The following is an 18215-nucleotide window of genomic DNA, read 5'->3' on the forward strand; positions in this document are numbered from 1 at the left end:
TAGGAACTGAAGTGTGGTTTATTGATTTTGTTTCTCACACACACAGGTCAGTTTTACAAATTCCTTTTGGTTTATCTAACCAGCCCACAAAATACCGTATTTCTTCTTTAAACACATCTTATTACATAGATTTATGTTGTTGGGAGTCTGCTAATATTTCTCTCTTCAGCTTATAAAGTGTCGCAATAAGATCAGTTTTGCTTTTCTCAGTCTTGGTCAAGATTAGAGCTGGGCAAATACTTTACTCAACAAATGTTGACTTTTCCTATCCAAGTACAGAAAGTGATCCCCTGGATACTCTTCAAGATTATTCACCGAATTATTGCTGGTAATTTGCCCAAAGATTGTTCACGAGCTGTTTGTGCCAAGTAGTTGGTTAACAATCTGAGCAGGTCTGATTAGACACAGGTCACATGGTTTGCTTCTGTTTCCTGACTGGAGGAGCAAAACTTCTTATAATCTCACTTTCTCTGCACATCTTGCTATTGGTGAATTAAAAATTTGCTACTTGAGCAAAACGCTCCTGCTTGTAAATTCACTCAAGATATCTGCAAAAAGCAGATACGAAAGAGGCATAAGCACGTTAATTCTTGAGTGCAGAAGAATGGTCACAGGGAGTTTTTCCTGCAGAATTTGCCCAGCTCTAGTCACGCTATTAACCTTTTCATTTAAAAAAAGGGCCAGATCCTGTAACCCACACACGTAGGCCTACTCCGGACTATAGGATTACTTGTGTCCCACCAGTAATTGGTGGTTGCAGGATCTAGCCCTAAGGACCATAACTTCGGTTTCAGCTGCATGCAAAGACACACGTGACTTCAACGAAGTTGCATGTTTATATCCAGGGGAATTATGGACCTAAATATATTTACTATGTATAAGAAAAGCCCTCTCTTTTGAAGGGAGTTTGTTTAATCCATCATACAAAAAAATAATAAATACAATCAGAAGCCTTTTGATCTATTATTTCCAAATTAATCTGCAGCGCATGTTAACATGGACCCGTGCTATAGTGGCCTATAACATATAGATACTTTACCTCTTACAGGTTGAATTCACAGATTACAAATGTCAATGTAAAACACATACCAATGGCCATTAATCTTTTATTTGGTACAGGTTCCTCCACTCCTATGTATGACACTGACGTGACAAAGTGCCTTGCATTTTTGCTGATAAAGTGCTTTCCGTTTATTAAGTGAAGCAGATATGACCTCCTACATTACACATGACTATGTTACCACTGTATTATGCTTGGTGGTGTAATCTTTTACTCTGATGTGCTAATAAATACAACATTTATTAATAATTAATAATTCTGAAATTAATCAGGGCTTAATTTACAAAAAACAAAACAACCACCACCCAAAAACGAATGCAACCTTAAAAAACAAAAACAAAAATATATAGATCACAATATCTTGGGCCAAACTCATCCAAACTTTGACACCAGGGATGAACTTGGCCCTGTAACAATGATTATTTCACTTTGTTGGCACCATATTAGGAAAGAACTGAATCTTGGGTGTACAGCTAATGCTAATATGAAATAAATACTTAAAAAGTAATTTGAAAAGTTCATGTGTGTGTAAACAGCGGTTTTGGCACATTCATCACAAATGTATAAACACTGTAAATCACTGAAAGGAAAAACAAGTATGTATTTACATTATGGCCCAAAATGTTGATACCTATTATTCACAATAAATAGCACTTCACTCCACAGATAGTCCCACAGAAGTCAGTGGGACCACTCAGAGTAAGGTACTATTCAAACAGTAGAAGTATCAGAATCTGCTCCTATGTAAGCAGAAAATCAGTATGTTATAGGCCAGATTTTCAGACCCTTACTTGGGTTTAGTAGCACCTTAGCCAAGGAGTAATCCTCTCAACTCTGATAGCACTATCCATGGAGTAAAGCATTACTCAAAGTATCTGAATCCACTCTGAGTAACTTCATTGAAACCAACAAGGCTACTCAGGGTAGTAAAGTTAAGATTTTAAACTGAGCTAATCCCAACCCTGGGGCCAATCTAGCTCCTTTTGTTCACACTTCAGAGATAGTCAATGGGATAATTTGTGTGAGCGAAGTGAACAATCTTTAGTATCTCTTTCTCTTCATTTGATCTTGTTTTCCTGTGGCAGGGGTCCCCAATGCGAGTCTAAGTGCGCCCGCGTACTGGCCAGCAGATGAGCATCCGCCGAAACACTGTCGAGAAGCAGAATCATCCAGAGGCGGCGACGCCTCTGGAGGCTGCTGCTTGTCGGCGGCATTTCGGCGGATGCTCGTTCGCTGCCATGGTCCTCTGTGGCTCGTCGTCTGGCGCCTGCCAGATGAAAAAGGTTGGGGACCACTGTCCTATGGGCTATTTCTTAGTGCTGCAACACTACAGTTGGCCAACATTTTTCTAACATTGGTCAAAAGTGAAAGGATTGTTTTACTAAAATGAATTTAAATGAAAAAGCTACCTACATGAACTTAACTTTTCAGGGTTTGTGAAAGAAAAAAAGTGTCTTAATATTCTTAATCAAAAATGTTCTCTATCACTTACTTATGACCTGTTTTTTGGTAAGCTGAAAGTCTGGAAATCTAAGACAGGTGCTTTGGTAAACAAATAATTAAAAAAAAATGGAAATTAAGAAATCCACAAAACCCAAAAAAGGCATCAGTTTTGAACCCTTCAAAAGGAAAACAAACTTCAACAGTTTTCATGATTTCCCCCCACATTTCTCAACCAGCTCTACTCAGCCTTGCAAATTACTTTTAAAGGTCAGATACCTAGAGAAGAAATTTCTCCAAGAGTAACCACTCTGGACTAGGCAAGTATGATTCTGTTTAGTGGCATTGCCTCTATTTTATTTTGTATATATAGGATTACTCAGACCATACTAACGATAGGTATAAGGAGATCATTTGGTACCTGAGGGAAATCATTCTATTTAATCAGAGTATGTACATTTAAAGAGGAAATTACAAAGCTGCATTTAAAATGGTTGCAAAATCTCTACTGATATGCACTGGATAGATGCAAAATCCCCAAAAGCTGCTATTTAATGATAACTCCAACACAGACCGCAACTTGTTGACATCAGTCGAGAGAAAGGAAGATCAAAGAAGTAGCCAGAGGTACAGGGAGCAGTGGGAGATTTCGCCAGCTCTTTTTACTATGTAACTTGTTACTTTGGTGCAGTATGTACAGTCATGGAATACTTACCTTTCCCATCAGTTCCAAAAATCTCCCTCCTGTCCTTGGCTGTAGTTTTGACCTTTCTTGATACACCTCATGAGTCTGACAGAAAGGCTGCTCGCTACACATCTTAATTTCATACTTAATGTTTTATATATACACAAGGCATTTGAAAGAACGGATTTGGCCCAGCAGTGATTTAATCATATTTTGTATTTGGCTGAGTGCAAACTAATTTATATTCCACTGCAGTTTTCCTTTAAGTAAGTGACTTGCCCAAGGTCACAGAGGAAGTTTGTGGCAGGGTTGGGAATAGAACCTGTATCTACTGGGCTGGTACATTAGCTGAAAGACCATCATTCCTCGTTTCCAAATAAAAACTGTATGGAATTAAATGTATTGAATTCTTCTCTGATATCTTAGTCATGTTGCTACATTGTCTGCTCCAAACAGTCCTCTTTCTGCAGGTCCACCTTGGATCTCAAAGCAATCTAAAGTGGATTTTTCCTCTGAGTCATTGCCACATTATCAGTGACCGATGGAAAGGTCCCATTTTGAGATGATGCTTGCAATCCTGCAGCTAGTATGACGCGTACCACTTGAAAGGGAATATGGAGAATGCCAAGCTGCAGCTTTATTACAGCTGTCTCACTGCACAGAAAAACAGCACAAAAATCCAGTAACAAAATAAACCCTGTATAAAAAAAAAATATATTTACACTTCTTCCCTGCCAATGTACTGAGAGGCTAATGAAGTCTAAGATCGAGTATATAGATGATTAACAAAAGTAACCATTGGCCTCTTGCTAAAATCAAGCATAGCATCAGTTTAGCATCTTCTAAATCCTCTACTGGGGGATTAACACCACTTAGCACCTACCATCTTTAAAGCACAATGCAATCATTATCTAATTAACCTGACACCTGTGCAGGTAGGGGAGGGGCTCCATTCCCTGGTCACGGGGAGCTTCCCAATTCTAATGAATATGCTCAGTTTTAATTGTACAACAGAAGTTTCATTTCAGTTTCCTCCTCCCTGCCAGTGAGCGTAGCGGCAGCAATCCTTCAATCCATTCATTGGAGGCTGACATCATTTCCTGCCAAAAGGCCACTTCCTCCTGTGTGGAGTCCATCCAGTCCACGGAGATACCATAGCTAGTGCCTTAGAAAGAACAAGAAGGAGGTGATCATGGCAAGAGCTGCAGAAGAGGTTTCCATTACATGCAAGAATATTTAAATGTAATCTAGTCCTTCCTTGGGGGTCCAAGCCTGAGGAGCGCTGTGCACCCTGAACACTTATTGTTCCACTGCTGAGACTCTGAATGTCAGGCCAAAGTCAATTTAAGTGCCCAAAGTCAGAAGTCCCTTAAACGCAATTTGCAAAGAAAAATTATATTGGGCTCATACCTTTCTTGCCTTATTTTGATCATAAAGAAGGCCTTAAAAATTGTGTTTTTAAAAGGAATTTGTTGTGAGTGTGTGTGGGCGGGAGGGGAAGGAGGTTTGTGTTTTTTGCCTGTTTTAGACCAGCAATTCATCGCTTGTTTACCTTGGAAGCACTAGTGAAATGATGGTATCACAAGGTTTCAAGAGACTGAAAGCTCTGCTAATAAGACAAGGGCTTTTTAAATCAGACTGTTGAAAACCTTTTGGTGTTGTTAAATGTGTATTAACACCAATGCTTAATGAACATTTTGGAGAAAGGATGCTGTTGTTAAATCTTTAACACCCCTAGTTTAATTGACTCCTAAGACCTCAGAATGCATACATGCGGAGGTCCCAGGTCTTGGAGCAAAACGAGTGAACACCAGACTTGACATTCCTCATATTTTAAAAGGTAAAAATCCAAGCAGAAAAAAAAAAAGTTTAAAAAACTCTTTTGTGCCTTTTTTTTTTTTGCATATTATATGTCTGTCATCACCATTCACCATGTTTACCTTTATATTATATCCCTTTCCACCACCCGCCATTTGATTCCTCTGTTTAAGCTCATACCCTGCAAACACTTTACACACATGTAATTTTAAGCACACAAGTAGTAGCCCCATTGAAGTCAACAGAATTACCCATTTGCTTAAAGTTAAAACGTGCTTAGTGTCTGCGGGATTGGGCCATATAACATGAACATTTTGGGCAAGGACTGCCTCTGTATGTTTGCACAGTGCCCAAGACAACTGGGACCCAATCCAAACTGGGGCCCCTGGGTGCTAGTGTGAGATAAAATGATAAACAGATAACAATGAAGCAGCAAAATAAGGCACAAGCCCAATTCCTCCAAAAGCCTCCCTGAAAACTATACTTTAAAGATGCATCAAAATATGAATGTGAATGAACCAAGATATTTTAGGACTCATTCAGACTATTTCTGAATCCTGGGGCATTCTATCTGGTAGCAATCCAGGGCTACTCTGGCCTACATTTCTTTCATATAGAAATCAAGTTTTTGATAGCGTAATTTAATTTGATACATTTAATTCCAATTCAATTACTCTGGCAATTTACCTAGCACTTGGCTTTAAGTTCAAATAATAATCAATTTGTAAGCATCAGAGGATAATAGGGTGATAAGTAATAGCCAACATGGATTTGTCAGGAACAAATCACGCCAAACCAACCTAATTGCCCTCTTTGACTGGGCTACTGGCTTAGTGCACAGGGGGAAGCAGTAGATATTACTAAGGCTTTTGACACAGTCTCACATGACATTCTAATAAACTAGGGAAATGTGGTTGAGATGAAATTACTAAAAGGTGGATGCACAATTGGTGGAAAGATCATCCTCAGAGTAGTTAATGGTTCACTTTGAAACTGGGAAGGTGTATATGGTGGGATTGCTCAGGGGTCAGTCTTGGGTCTGGCATTGTTCAATACTTTAATTATTTGGATTAGGGAGAGGAGACTGCTTATAAAATTTGTGGATGGTGACACTAAGCTGGGAGGGGTTTCAAGCACTTTTGAGGACAGTATTAGAATTAAAAATCATCTTAAATTGAAGAATTAGTCTGCAATCAACAGGATGAAATTTAATAAAGACAAGTGCAAAGTACTCCATTTAGTAAGGAAAAAATCATGTGCAAAGTTACAAAATAGGTAGTACCTAGCTAGGCAGTAGTACGGCAGAAGAGGATTCAGGTCTTATAGTGAATCACAAATTGAATACGAGTCAACAATGTGACGCAGGTGCAAAAAAAAAAAAAAAAAAAAAAAGCTAATTGAGATAACGGAGGCCTTAGCTGGAATACCATGTCCAGTTCTCGGCACCATACATTGAGAGAGATGTGGACAAACTGGAGAGAGCAACAAAAGTGATAAAATGTTAAGAAAACCTGACCTCCGAGGAAAGGTTAAAAAAGCTGGGCATGTTTAGTCTTGAGACAAGACTGAGAGGGGACCCGATAACAGTCTTCAAATATGTCAAACGCTGTTATAAAGAGGATGGTGATCAATTATTCTCCATGTCCACTGAAGGTACAACATGATGGAATGGGCTTAATCTGCAGCAAGGGAGATTCAGGTTAGAGAGTAAGAAAAATGTTCTAACTATAAGGATAGTTAAGTACTGGAACAGGTTATCGAGGGAGATTGTGGAGTCCTTGTCACTAGAGGTTTTTCAAAACAGGTTAGACATATGACTGTCAGGGATGGTCTAAATATACTTGGTCCTGCCTCAGCATGAGGGTGGGGTTGAAATGGACTAGATGACCTCTTGAGATCCCTTCCAGTCCTATACTTCTATGATTCTATACCACTGCCAACCAGAGAAATGTCTGAATTTGGACCATATCATATTGGCAACAGTGAATCCTGAATGTGATATTTTTATATCTCGTTTATTAGCTTGTTGTAGCTGCTATTTCACAGTTGGGAACTTCATAACACTCTTGGTGACATGTTAGGAGACAGAAAACAGAAGGTGTGCTGGCAAGTCCCCCACTGCCAGCACTTAAGTAGGTCTGAGAGGAAGATCTTCCAACTGCTACAAACGTTTTCCAGACAACCCCTGGGGAACTGTTCATCCTGTATTATAACCCATTGAAATTTCCTCTGCCTCTTCCCTCTCAGCAAGGCCTCCTGTAACAATTTCCTGGTCTAATAATAGAACTCTAAACTGCATTCATTTTTGGTGAGTTATATTTGTTGCACTTTAACAGTTTCATGTAAAAAAATAAAATCTGCCAAGGCCTAAATGTGGGACACACTGCAAACTAGCCCACAATGAGCACCATCAGAAAAAGGGCACAGAACAGATTTCAACAGAACGGAATTCATTTCTTTAGCATCAATAATGTTGATTATAATCTCTGCATTAGGAGACAACATTTTTTACGTCAGCTGTGTGTGTTAAAGGCAAGAGGACTTGGACAATAGAGTGGAGAGTATGCTTATAAAATATGCAGATGACACCAAGCTGTGAGAAGCCATAATCGCTTTGGAGAACAGGATTAGAATTCAAAGTGACCTTGACAAATTAGAAAAATCTTTCTGAAATCAACAGGATAAGTTCAATAAAGATAAGTGTAAAAAATACTTCACTTAGGAAGGAAACCCCCCCCCAAACACATGCACAATTACAAAATGGGGACTAGCCGTTAGCTGGCTGTGCTGCTGAAAAAGGGTTTGGGGATTATAGTGGATCACAAATTGAATACGAGTCAGTGTGATGAAGTTGCAAAAAAAGGCTAATGTCAGTCTGGGGCATATGAACAGGAGTGTCCTATGTAAGATACAGGAGGTAATTGTCCCACTCTACTCGGCACTGGCAAGGTCTCAGCTGGAGTACGGTGTTCAGTTCTGGGCACCACACTTCAGGAAAGATGTGGGGTTGGAGAGAATCCAAAAGAAAGCAACAAAAATGATAAAAGGTTAAAAAACCTGACCTACGAGGAAAGGTTATACACATCTGGGCATATTTAGTCTTGAGAAAAGAAGATTGTGATCAGGTCCCCCCTCAGTTTTCAAAACACGTGAAGGGCTGTTATAAAGAGGACAGTGATCAGTTGTTCTCCATGTCCACTCAAGGTAGGACAAGAAGTAATGGGCTTAATCTGCAGCAAGGGAGATTTATGTTAGATATGAGGGGGGGAAAAAAACAACCTAACAGTATGGGTAGTTAAGCTCTGGTACGCACTTCCAAAGGAGGCTGTAGAATCCCCAACACTGGAAGTTTTTTAGAATCTGTTGGACAACCACCTGTCAGGGATGGTCTAGGTCTACTTGGTCCTGCCTCAGAGCAGGGGGCTGGATTGATGGCTCTTAAGGTCCCTTCCAGCCATTCATTTCTAAGATTCTATGAAGATCTCCCCCTGAAAAGGGGGGGGGGGGAGATAAATGGAAACTGAAGCGAAGAGGTAACAAAGGACGACTATCCAAATGAAGGGCAGTGAAGCACTGTTAGAAGACACAATTTCTAATGGAGGTCCATATAGAAATCTTGGTACAGAAACATGGACATCAGCTATATCCCACCCTTTGTCTATCTGGTCAATTTAGGAACCAGAGTGGCAGAATACATCAGCATGTCCCTGACTTTAAGCGTCGTAATCCTGGTGAAATAACACACTTGAAGTTGGGCAGATGTCTAAGTGCCTGCCTGAATTGGACCTTAGACTGTAAACTTTGAGACAGAGATTGTCTCTTAACATGTTTATACAGCATCTAGCACAATGGGGTGCCAATCTCATGGGGGGTTGTTGGCACTACTGTGATCCAAATAAATCTAATATTTATGTCCAGCAGACTACACTTTTCCATTTTGTGCTTTATTTCCAGCTACCATAATCTCAGCACTGATTGTGCACCATGAGTACCCAGTGTGCATCCATCGCCATTGTAAGGTATTCATGATTGGTCTCACTTGTAAATGTCAATATATTGTTATAGGAGGGAGTTACCCGGTGGTGCTGATACACAAGTTCTTTTTCTTAATGTGCAAGCACTATTCAGTCAATGGAGAAGTGCTGCACTTTATTTGGGGGAGCTGTTGCAAACAGAAGTAGAGCCAGTTCTTGGGATGGAGTTGCTTCCTAGGATCCAGGTATTAGTCCCAGGTTTTGCAGGACTGTCCTGCTTTCACCTATAAAAACCCCCTGTCCTGGTTGAAATGGCTCCTGTCTTGCAGAACTGGCTGGGGTTGACTCCCTGCTCCAGGCATTGCAACCTGCTTCCACTCCTCCTGTGCTCTCTAATTTGCTCCTTGCTCTGAGACCATGTCTGCCTCCACATGGGCCTTTCCTGGGCCCTCTCTGAGCCTGGTACATGCTCAGAATGCTGGAGCAGAGCCCAGCCAGCCCCTTGCGACAGGAGTTGCTGCATCAGGGTGAGTGCAGGACAAACTCTCTCTGCAACTCCCCGACCCTCCCACCCTCTGGGGGCAGGCCCATCCCACTTTAGCCCATGAGAAAATTGGGAGGGATATTGGTGTCTGGGCTGAGATTTCTGAAAGAGGGGTTTGCCAGCATGCCATTTGTGACCACCTCTGACCCAGGACTGGTGTGTGCATGTAAAACCAAGTTACACTTGGAATACACCCACACTCGTCACTGATGTCTCCTCCAACATGAAGCTGACCTGGAAGGCCCCATCATGTTCTATGGCTTAGTAGAGCGGTGACAATAATCAACAAAATTGAATTTAAAGAAAAAAAAAAATCTACTGACTCAAATAAGGATCCAATTACCTGTCCCAAGGCCCAGCCGGATCCCTCCGAGGAAGTGATTAGTTAGTTTTTCATGATCCCACACAGTCAGCTCAACACAGGCATCTTTCAGATCTTCTGTGTGGAATCCATCGTACACGATAGTGTGATTAAAAACAGGGTTTGGGTCTCTTTTAATAACTCTGGTCTTCTGGTAACTCTTCTTACTGGTGTCTGGAAGCACGTAACTTAGAAAGGAGAAAAAAATACATCATGTAATGCAGAGAAACAAATTTTTAAACTATTTTCTGGTTTTATTTTTGGTAAGGATGGATCTGAACCAAATTTCTGGGTCCACAGACTCCTCAATTGTAAGCTTAGGGGAAATTTGGTCTCAATTTAGCAACTAGTCTCTAGAGACATTAGAATAGTCAAAAGTTTTAAATGAAAGACTGTCATAAGATTTCATCTTAAAAGTGAAAGTTTTCATGAAGAATTTTCTCTATTTTAAAATTTGATGGTTTTGACAAAGGTTTGGTGAACATTTATAAAAATTATCCATTTTCATTTTATATTTATAAAAAATAAATTTGATTTTTTTAAAAATAAACAATGTCTTGAACGGACATTAGCACAAGAACCCAACTACTGTGATACTTAATAATCCAGCACCAATCCTAATAATAGTTCTGGCCACATCTCAACACAAATTCTAAACAAGACTGAAAGTCCAATAGGATCCAACCCTACCACAAACCCAGGGATTCCTACAAGAAATACACCCAATAGTAGCACTGGTACAATTACTGGCCTCAATCCAAAAACAAACACCTACTGGCCCCAACCCTACACCTAGCACGGTGAAACCTACCGATGCCAATCTTAGCCCTGGTTAGAGGACCTCCATTGGCCACAGCCCTACCCTAGGCTGGGCCCTCTTCCAGCCACAATCACAACCCTAGACCACAGATCTCTTCCAGGCCCAGTCCTAATGGCTCTAATCCAAATCCTAGCCTGGAAAGCTCTACTGATCCAAACCCTAACCATATCCCGGAAAGCCCAACCAGCCCCAAACTCTAATCCTAGTCTGACAAGACCTACCAGCTCCAAACCTAATAGGTCAGCAAACCCTACTAGCTCCAACTCTGGCCCAGTGAGTCACACAGTCCCCACCTCTGGTCCTAGACTAGCAAGGCTTACCAGCCCCAACCGTAACCTGAGCCCGGGGCCCTCTACTGGCCCCACCCCTAATCCTAGCCCAGGGCCTTGTTGTATTAATTTAGGTGGAACATATGGGCCTAAAGGGTCAAAGGTGTTAAAGACCTTGTCACTGTCCAACATTAAACAAGGTTTGGGATAGAGAAACCTCAGCCTGCTTAGTATCATGGCAAGCCCACCTTTAAAAATCCTTTAAAACCATTTATTAAAGATACAGACAAGAAGAAAACACAGTTAACGCATCTGAAATGTAAAGTATTAAATAAAGCTTTCACTTTAACACCATCTCTTGTTCCCTTTCCCTTTAGCTAGAGAGATTTTAGAAGGAGTATCCTCCTTAGTCTCTTAGATGGTAACTGTCCTTTTTGGGGAAAAGAGAAAAAGTTAGTAGAGATGGGCTGGAGCAGTCATTGCTGTTATTAAAGTCTGATCCTGTTTCCTAGAAGAAAAAACAAGATGAAAGAAAAAGAGGAGAAACAAAAAGAACAGCAAAGATAGAAAACGTAGCTTCTGTTTCTGGCATTGATTCTTGCAACCTCACAGCTGGGAAAAAACAGACATAGCACACAGTTGTGACGTTGCACTCCGTAAGGTTTTATGGAAATATGCTTATGAATGTAAATATGATGTAACTGGAATATGCTTTATGAAAAAGGTCTCTTGTAAGGTATCATTACAAAGCTTATAAACTACTGAGGGTGTTCATCCTATTTGTATGTATGTATCATTCTTGTATCTGAAGCTAGAAATATGAAGTATAACTCTGAAGTCCTATTGTAATTATGCAAAGCGTGGGCCATTAATGGTGGTTTGGAAGCTTGATGGCTCCCATTGACTAAGACAATTGGTTGTAAATGGCTCTGTTTACTTGCAAACCTCCCTGGGTACCTGCGGGCCAGCCCTGGAAGAATGAGGTCTCGCAGGACATGTGACCATGTCACAGGATACTGTAATCCATCTTAAACCTGGTGCTTTTCCATTTAGAAGGAGGGGTGGGGATCCAGAGAGACAAAGGGTTCCCACCTTAGGCCAAAGCTATAAAAGGGGTTGAAGCAGAACAAGGGGTGGGGGTTCCACTCATGAGAAAGCCCCTGCTTTTCACCTAAGATGCCTGCTGGAACTAACAAGGACTGTACCAGGGGAAAGGATTGGGCCCAGACTAGGAAGGAGTCTAGTCTGTGAAAGAAGCTTATTGGAACATCTCTGGGGGTGAGATTTACCTGTAAACAGTTTCTTAAATGTATTAGGCTTAGACTGGCGCATTTTGTTTTATTTTGCTTGGTGACTTACTTTGTTCTGTCTGTTATTACTTGAAACCACTTAAATCCTACTTTTTATACTTAATGAAATCACTTTTGTTTATTAATTAACCCAGAGTAAGTGATTAATACCTGGGGGGGGGGGAGCAAACAGCAGTGCATCTCTCTATCAGTGTTATAGAGGGTGGACAATTTATGAGTTTACCCTGTATAAGCTTTATACAGAGTAAAATGGATTTGGACCCCATTGGGAACTGGGTGTCTGGGTGCTGGAGATAGGTGACCTGCTGAGCAGTTTTTGGTTAAAGTCTGCAGCTTTGGTGGACCAGACCTGGGTCTGTGTTGCAACAGGCTAGCGTGTCTGGCTCAACAACGCAGGGTTCTGGAGTCCCAAGCTGGCAGGGAAAACGGGCTCAGAGGTAATTTCAGCACATCAGGTGACAGTCTCGAGGGGGTCTCTGTGACTGAACCTGCCACAACAGTCTTACCAGCAATTCTGAGATTGGCAAACTTGTACCAGCATCAAGCTGTTTCGGGCACTGCTTTTAGCTGCTTCTTTCTGTTCACAGGCTTACAGCAGTGTTGCAAAATATACAGTCTGAGCTGACTAAGCCAGACTCTTATCAGACAGAAGGAGAGAGATAGGAATGAGAACAAGGTGGGGAAGGAAAAGAACAGAAAGAAGGGGGGACAAAGTCTCATGTTGCAGTTGGTATTCAGGATTTAGCTGAAGCCAGCAGAGGTGGGGATGTCATTTTTCTCCCTTTCTCTGACCCAGTCTGGTCAGGACAACTCTTAGTATTAGAATAAAGAGGGTCTGGGGTCCCAGGAAATGGTGTGGGTGGCAGGCATGATAATGAAGTTCACTCCAGTAGCCAATTTTTCCTTCCAAAAAAAAAATCTTTAAGGATCCCCACACCCCAAAGGAATAGCCCATCCTTTCACTATTTTGTCCACCAATTAGGCCTAATTTCTGACACATCAATTTTGATCTCACATGGTCTTGTTTACCAAGCATAACAGTCCTTGAGTTATATCAGTACGCCTTTTTGTTTGGAGCAGTTTAGTCAGTCTGTCTTCCTTTTGCAACTTTCCCCATCAACAACATTTGTTGTTGCAGGTTATTGTGACACTTCATGAACTTTTACTCATTGTTCACAGTTGAGCTCACAAATTAGCATAAATCTGTAGGCCCAATTATCACAACAGCCCTCTGCCAGTCCTAACCTTAGCCCTGGGGCCCTCTGCCAGCCCCAAACCTAACTGTAGATGGGCAAGCCCCACGGATCCCAACCTTAAACCAAGCCCGAGCCCTCTGCCACCTATCCTAACATTAGCCAGGGGCCCTCTGCTGGCTCCACTAACCGTAGCCCTGGAGCCATTGCCTACCCCATTCCTAATCCTTATCGTAGTTCAGGTTTTCTGGCCTAACTGTAGCTGGGCAAGCCCTGCAAGTCCTAACCTTAACCCTAGCCTGAGGCCCTCTGCTGGCCTCATTGCTGACCCCGAACTCGATCCCTTTCCTCAACTGTAACCCCCATTTGGGGATGATATCCTTACCATTCCAGCAGTGCTACCTGCAACCATTCAAATGTCATTATTTAAGCTAAAAAAATTGTGACATTGGACTTAAATTCATGAAATTTTAAAAATATATTTGATTTTCTTCTATTTCTCATCTTGTTTGGGATTTTAACGTTCATGTGTTCACACTTGTATCCCCAACAAGTAGGCTAAAAATCTTTCATTAAGAAAAAAGCAAGGTAAAATTCTGTGTAATCATTTTTATTTGGGAGCTAGGGCTCTCTAAAAAACATTTAAAATTGTGTTTTGGCAGCACTCCAATCCACGTCAACTCAAATACTTGCCCCAGAGTCCCTTAATGGCAACTCACATCCACATCCAAGGTGCCCTACCCACCATGAGCCTAGGGGACCAACCCTTGGTTAAATGACACTTACAATTTCAAACCTTAAATCTAGTCTGGGATCCTCTACCTGGCCTATCCCTAACTACTTAGTCTACTCTGCAGTCTACAGTACCCCATACCTTACGTGAAGGCCACTTACAGGCTCCAACCTTAAACATATTTCAGAGACAGAAATCCTGTACAACAACATTAAACTTAGTTTGTGCCCTCACACCTCCCCACAGTCAAACCATAGCGTGGGCCCCCAAGCTTTGCCCTAACGCAGGGTCTTGAATTAGGCCCCAAGTCAAACCCTAACCCAGCAACCACCACCAGTTCCCATAGTAACCATTCATCCCTAACACTAATCCTGGGTACTAACAGCTCCAGGCCTAACCCTAGTCCAGAGACCTCTACAGGCCACAATTCTCATCCTATAGCTCAAGGCCAGCACTGGTCACAACACAACACATTTAACTACTACCCTGGCTACTCCAACTTGTTCCAATTGTAACCCTGGCCTGAGAACCGCTATCAGCCCTAACTCCAACCTTACCTGGGGCCCACTACATGTCCCAACACTCTCGTATCCCGGGGCTACAACTGGCCCCAACTGTAACTATAGCCCATAGACTAGATCTTGTCAGACCCTGAGGCCCTCCCTCCATTTTTACTCAATCCTCATGTAGGCCAAACTCCCATTGATTTCAGTGGGAATTTTCCCAGAGTAAGGACTTCTGGATTTGCCCTATGGTGAACAACAAAAGGCAATTCACTCCAGATGATCATAGAGAACAGAGCACTGCACCGGAGATAGCGTGCGGCTATTTATAGTGCAAAGAACTGATGCACTGCTAGATATGACCATTAGAGGAAACACGCCCCCAAAAATAGGTCTCCAGGAAGGTGTGTATATGAGCCCTGCATCTAAACCAAGGTCTTCCCCACTTATGTACATGGGAAAAAGCTCATACAATTACCATTTCACAAAGGAGTCAACTCCGGAAGGGCGCAACTGTGGGAGGTCCTTGCTGTCTTTGACCCAGATATGAACTTCCCCAGATGAAGGATTCTTTGGACCTGCCATTTCAGAAAATAGAACGGTTTTCAATCAAGTCCTAATAGTAGTCAGCAAGCAGAGGAGCAGTTTCCTTCACTAAACTGTGAAGGGGTGGACCCAGGGCCCAACTCTGCCCCCTACTTCCCACAACACAGAGCAGCTAGATACCAGCTGGTGTGCAGCTGCTTATCAGCTTGTTTGTCCCAGTGAAATGCTCCTACTAAGAGACACTAGACACAGCACTTCCTCTCACGGGCCAACAGAAGGTGCTATACCCCCAGAAGAACCATTTTATCAGGCCAGTCTGGCTGTGTAGCAGCTTGGGAGGTGGAGACAGTAAGTGCTCAGAGGCACTGGCAGGGACTGCACCATGGAAGAGAGAAAATGCCTGAGCTGCATTATTGAGGGGAGATAGAACATACCCATGTACTCTTTTGCTATCCTCTTTTCTGTCATTTCATCCTAAATCTGCTGTCGTCCTAGTGCCTACCACACCCTCTCTTCCCCTTTCAGAGAAAGATTTCCTTTGGACCCTATCAGAGGTCCAAGCAGACTGTAGTCCCCTGGTTAATGAATGTTTCTTTTTGCTACAGAGCCACTGCCCAACTTTTCAGTCTGCAAGTGCCCCTGTCCTGGGAGTTCATCTCCACCCAAGACTAACACAGAAGGATTTCCATCCCCTTTCCCTCCATAACACCCCACGTTGCAGCTACCGGCCCCCATGGTGGAGGAAGTCTAAACAGGGCTCCATTCAGAACTTGCCAGCACTGCTATCTTAAAACGGTGGGCAGAGTGCACTGATGAGGGAGACCAAGCTCCTGTCTAACCCAGAGCTGAGCAATGAACAGCAAAGAGTTGATTAAAGCACAAACCATACACAACCTGCAGACTGAAGTACAAAGCACCTGCGGGTCTTCATTCATGCAAATCACAAAGACCATCTCTTGCTCTAATGAGATTATCCTTTAATGAGGCCTCAAATAGACTGGGCTGCAAGCTGCATGCCCTCTAAGCAAAGGCAATATTTTTTCTTAATGTATAAAATATATTTTACCTAAGCTTCCTGGTGGGACATACTTAATAGCCAGATTCATCACTCCTCGATGATCCACACCATTAATAGCAGAAAGGCTCTGAAAAAGAAAGATCCAGGATAGGCGAACCATGCGCTTGTATTAGCGCAAGATACACGGCAGCATTTAAGATCAGTAGGGATGTTCCCACAGACAGTCCTAGGGGCTGGGGCAGTCTGTTCTCGGGGGAGGGTTCTTCACTCTGAGGTTTTGCTTCCTCACTTTGTCTGTCAGAACCCAAAGGCCCCACGCTGGTTTGTGATTTTATGAGTCCAGCTTGAGACACATTAAAGAGGCTTGGTTTTTCAGAGGGCAGGTGCTCATTACTTTCTGAAAATCAGGCCTCTTGAAAGGGATCTCAACATGGAGGCACCAACAAGTCAATCGTCACTTGACACCCAATATCGGACTGCCAGGGTGTGTTGCAATGCCTAGTTATAGAAGGAAAGAGGTTGTAGCATCGAGATGTTCTAATAACCTTCTCCTCCGTGCAGCATGTGAAGAAAACAGAATTAGAATGACACTTTTTGCTTTGCCTGGACTGGATTAATTTCCAGGTGCAATGTAAACTGTTGCCTTTGACGTAGAAATTGCCCTGTGGTTTGGGTTTTGCCTCTCTGCTCTCGTTCTACTGCAGCAGTTAGAGATCAGATGAGGCACTAACAGATCCCAGGTTTGCATTGGGCAGTTACAGTAACTTTGCAACTGATGCCCCACTCCCGCCCCAAAGGTGGAGAGCGGTGTCCTTTCATTGGCGCTGTGCCATTCTGTCAAGCAGTTACTTAAGATTTCGATAAAATATTCTGAACTCGATATGTTAAAGATCAGAAACTCTCAAGCATCATTAACAAATGTAGTAGGATACCAGCTGAGACATACTTACCCGTGGCTTCAGCATGTACCAGTTGAGTTTCTTGTTGCTCCAATCCCAGCTGGCTAGGTCTATTTCTATCTCTCCCAAGAAGCTGTTACGTCCCAGTGGGTCATTGTGCCACACGGAAAGATTTAATTTTTGGATCAGCAACACCATTTTCTCTATTTTATACTAGAGAGGAGAAAAAGAGGGTTGGACTGTTCAAAGTATTTTGCTTTTGCCTGAACGTTAAATAGAATTTTAAGACGGACCTAATTTTTCATCATTGCAAACACAAAGTAGTAACCTGTCTCAGTTCAGCCCCCAAAAAGAAAGAGCCTATAGAAAACAAACCCAAAGACACCAGCTCGGTGCTTATTTCGAAGGAGTGGGCCCCCCTTCTTTGGAAAATTATAAATCTCGTGTCAGCCTAGCTTTGTGCTGCTTCATACTCTAGTCAGATATTGCTAATGCCTTTTTCTGGGAGCAGGGAAACAATGACTTCAGTTTTTATAAGGATACCCCAATACCTTTATAAGAATTATTAAAAAGGATTTTTTAATTTTAATGAATCCGTCGCGCTCTCATCAGTAAGATCACAGTGGTGAATGCTGCATAGTCCTAGGTTAGGAATGGGAGCCAGTGCAGGGTAGAGGAAATAAACAGCTCAGGCCCAGCTGGTCATAGGGGCTCTCGGAACTCATTAAAACTCCCTCTTCCAATCCCCAGTATTGCCAACCCTAAACCCTCAAAAGTCATGAGTCAACCCTCCCAAGAAACATAAGATTAGCTTTAAAAGCCATGCGATTTGGAGAGAGAGAGAGAGAATGAATACATTTGGGGGTCTTTTTATTGGCCCGCTGCTTTTACAACCTTTAGGATTTACATTTTCAAATTTTCCTTTGCAACCAGGAACGCTAGAGTTTTTTGCCTTTAAAAGAAAGCGGAGATTCTCATATTATCACAGGCCTCCAGCAACTGTGGCTTTAAGAAACCCACCAAACTACCATAAGACTCATGA

The 18215-nt window shown here is 42.2% G+C and overlaps 1 protein-coding gene across 1 annotated transcript in view; it reads right to left on the reverse strand.

The window, feature by feature from the left end:
* LOC117883072 (synaptotagmin-like protein 4) overlaps positions 1 to 18215 on the reverse strand; it is a 65940-nt gene continuing 47725 nt past the window's right edge. Inside the window, exons 13-17 of the mRNA XM_034782034.1 lie at positions 17225 to 17386; positions 16323 to 16401; positions 15189 to 15288; positions 9865 to 10070; positions 1 to 4350 (exon numbers count right to left, since the gene is read on the reverse strand). Of these exons, the coding sequence (XP_034637925.1) occupies positions 4205 to 4350; positions 9865 to 10070; positions 15189 to 15288; positions 16323 to 16401; positions 17225 to 17386 (693 nt within the window). The 3' untranslated portion in view covers positions 1 to 4204. The remainder of the gene's footprint in view (positions 4351 to 9864; positions 10071 to 15188; positions 15289 to 16322; positions 16402 to 17224; positions 17387 to 18215) is intronic.

The sequence above is a fragment of the Trachemys scripta genome, chromosome 9, assembly GCF_013100865.1.
Source record: "Trachemys scripta elegans isolate TJP31775 chromosome 9, CAS_Tse_1.0, whole genome shotgun sequence".
Taxonomy (NCBI): Eukaryota; Metazoa; Chordata; order Testudines; family Emydidae; genus Trachemys; species Trachemys scripta.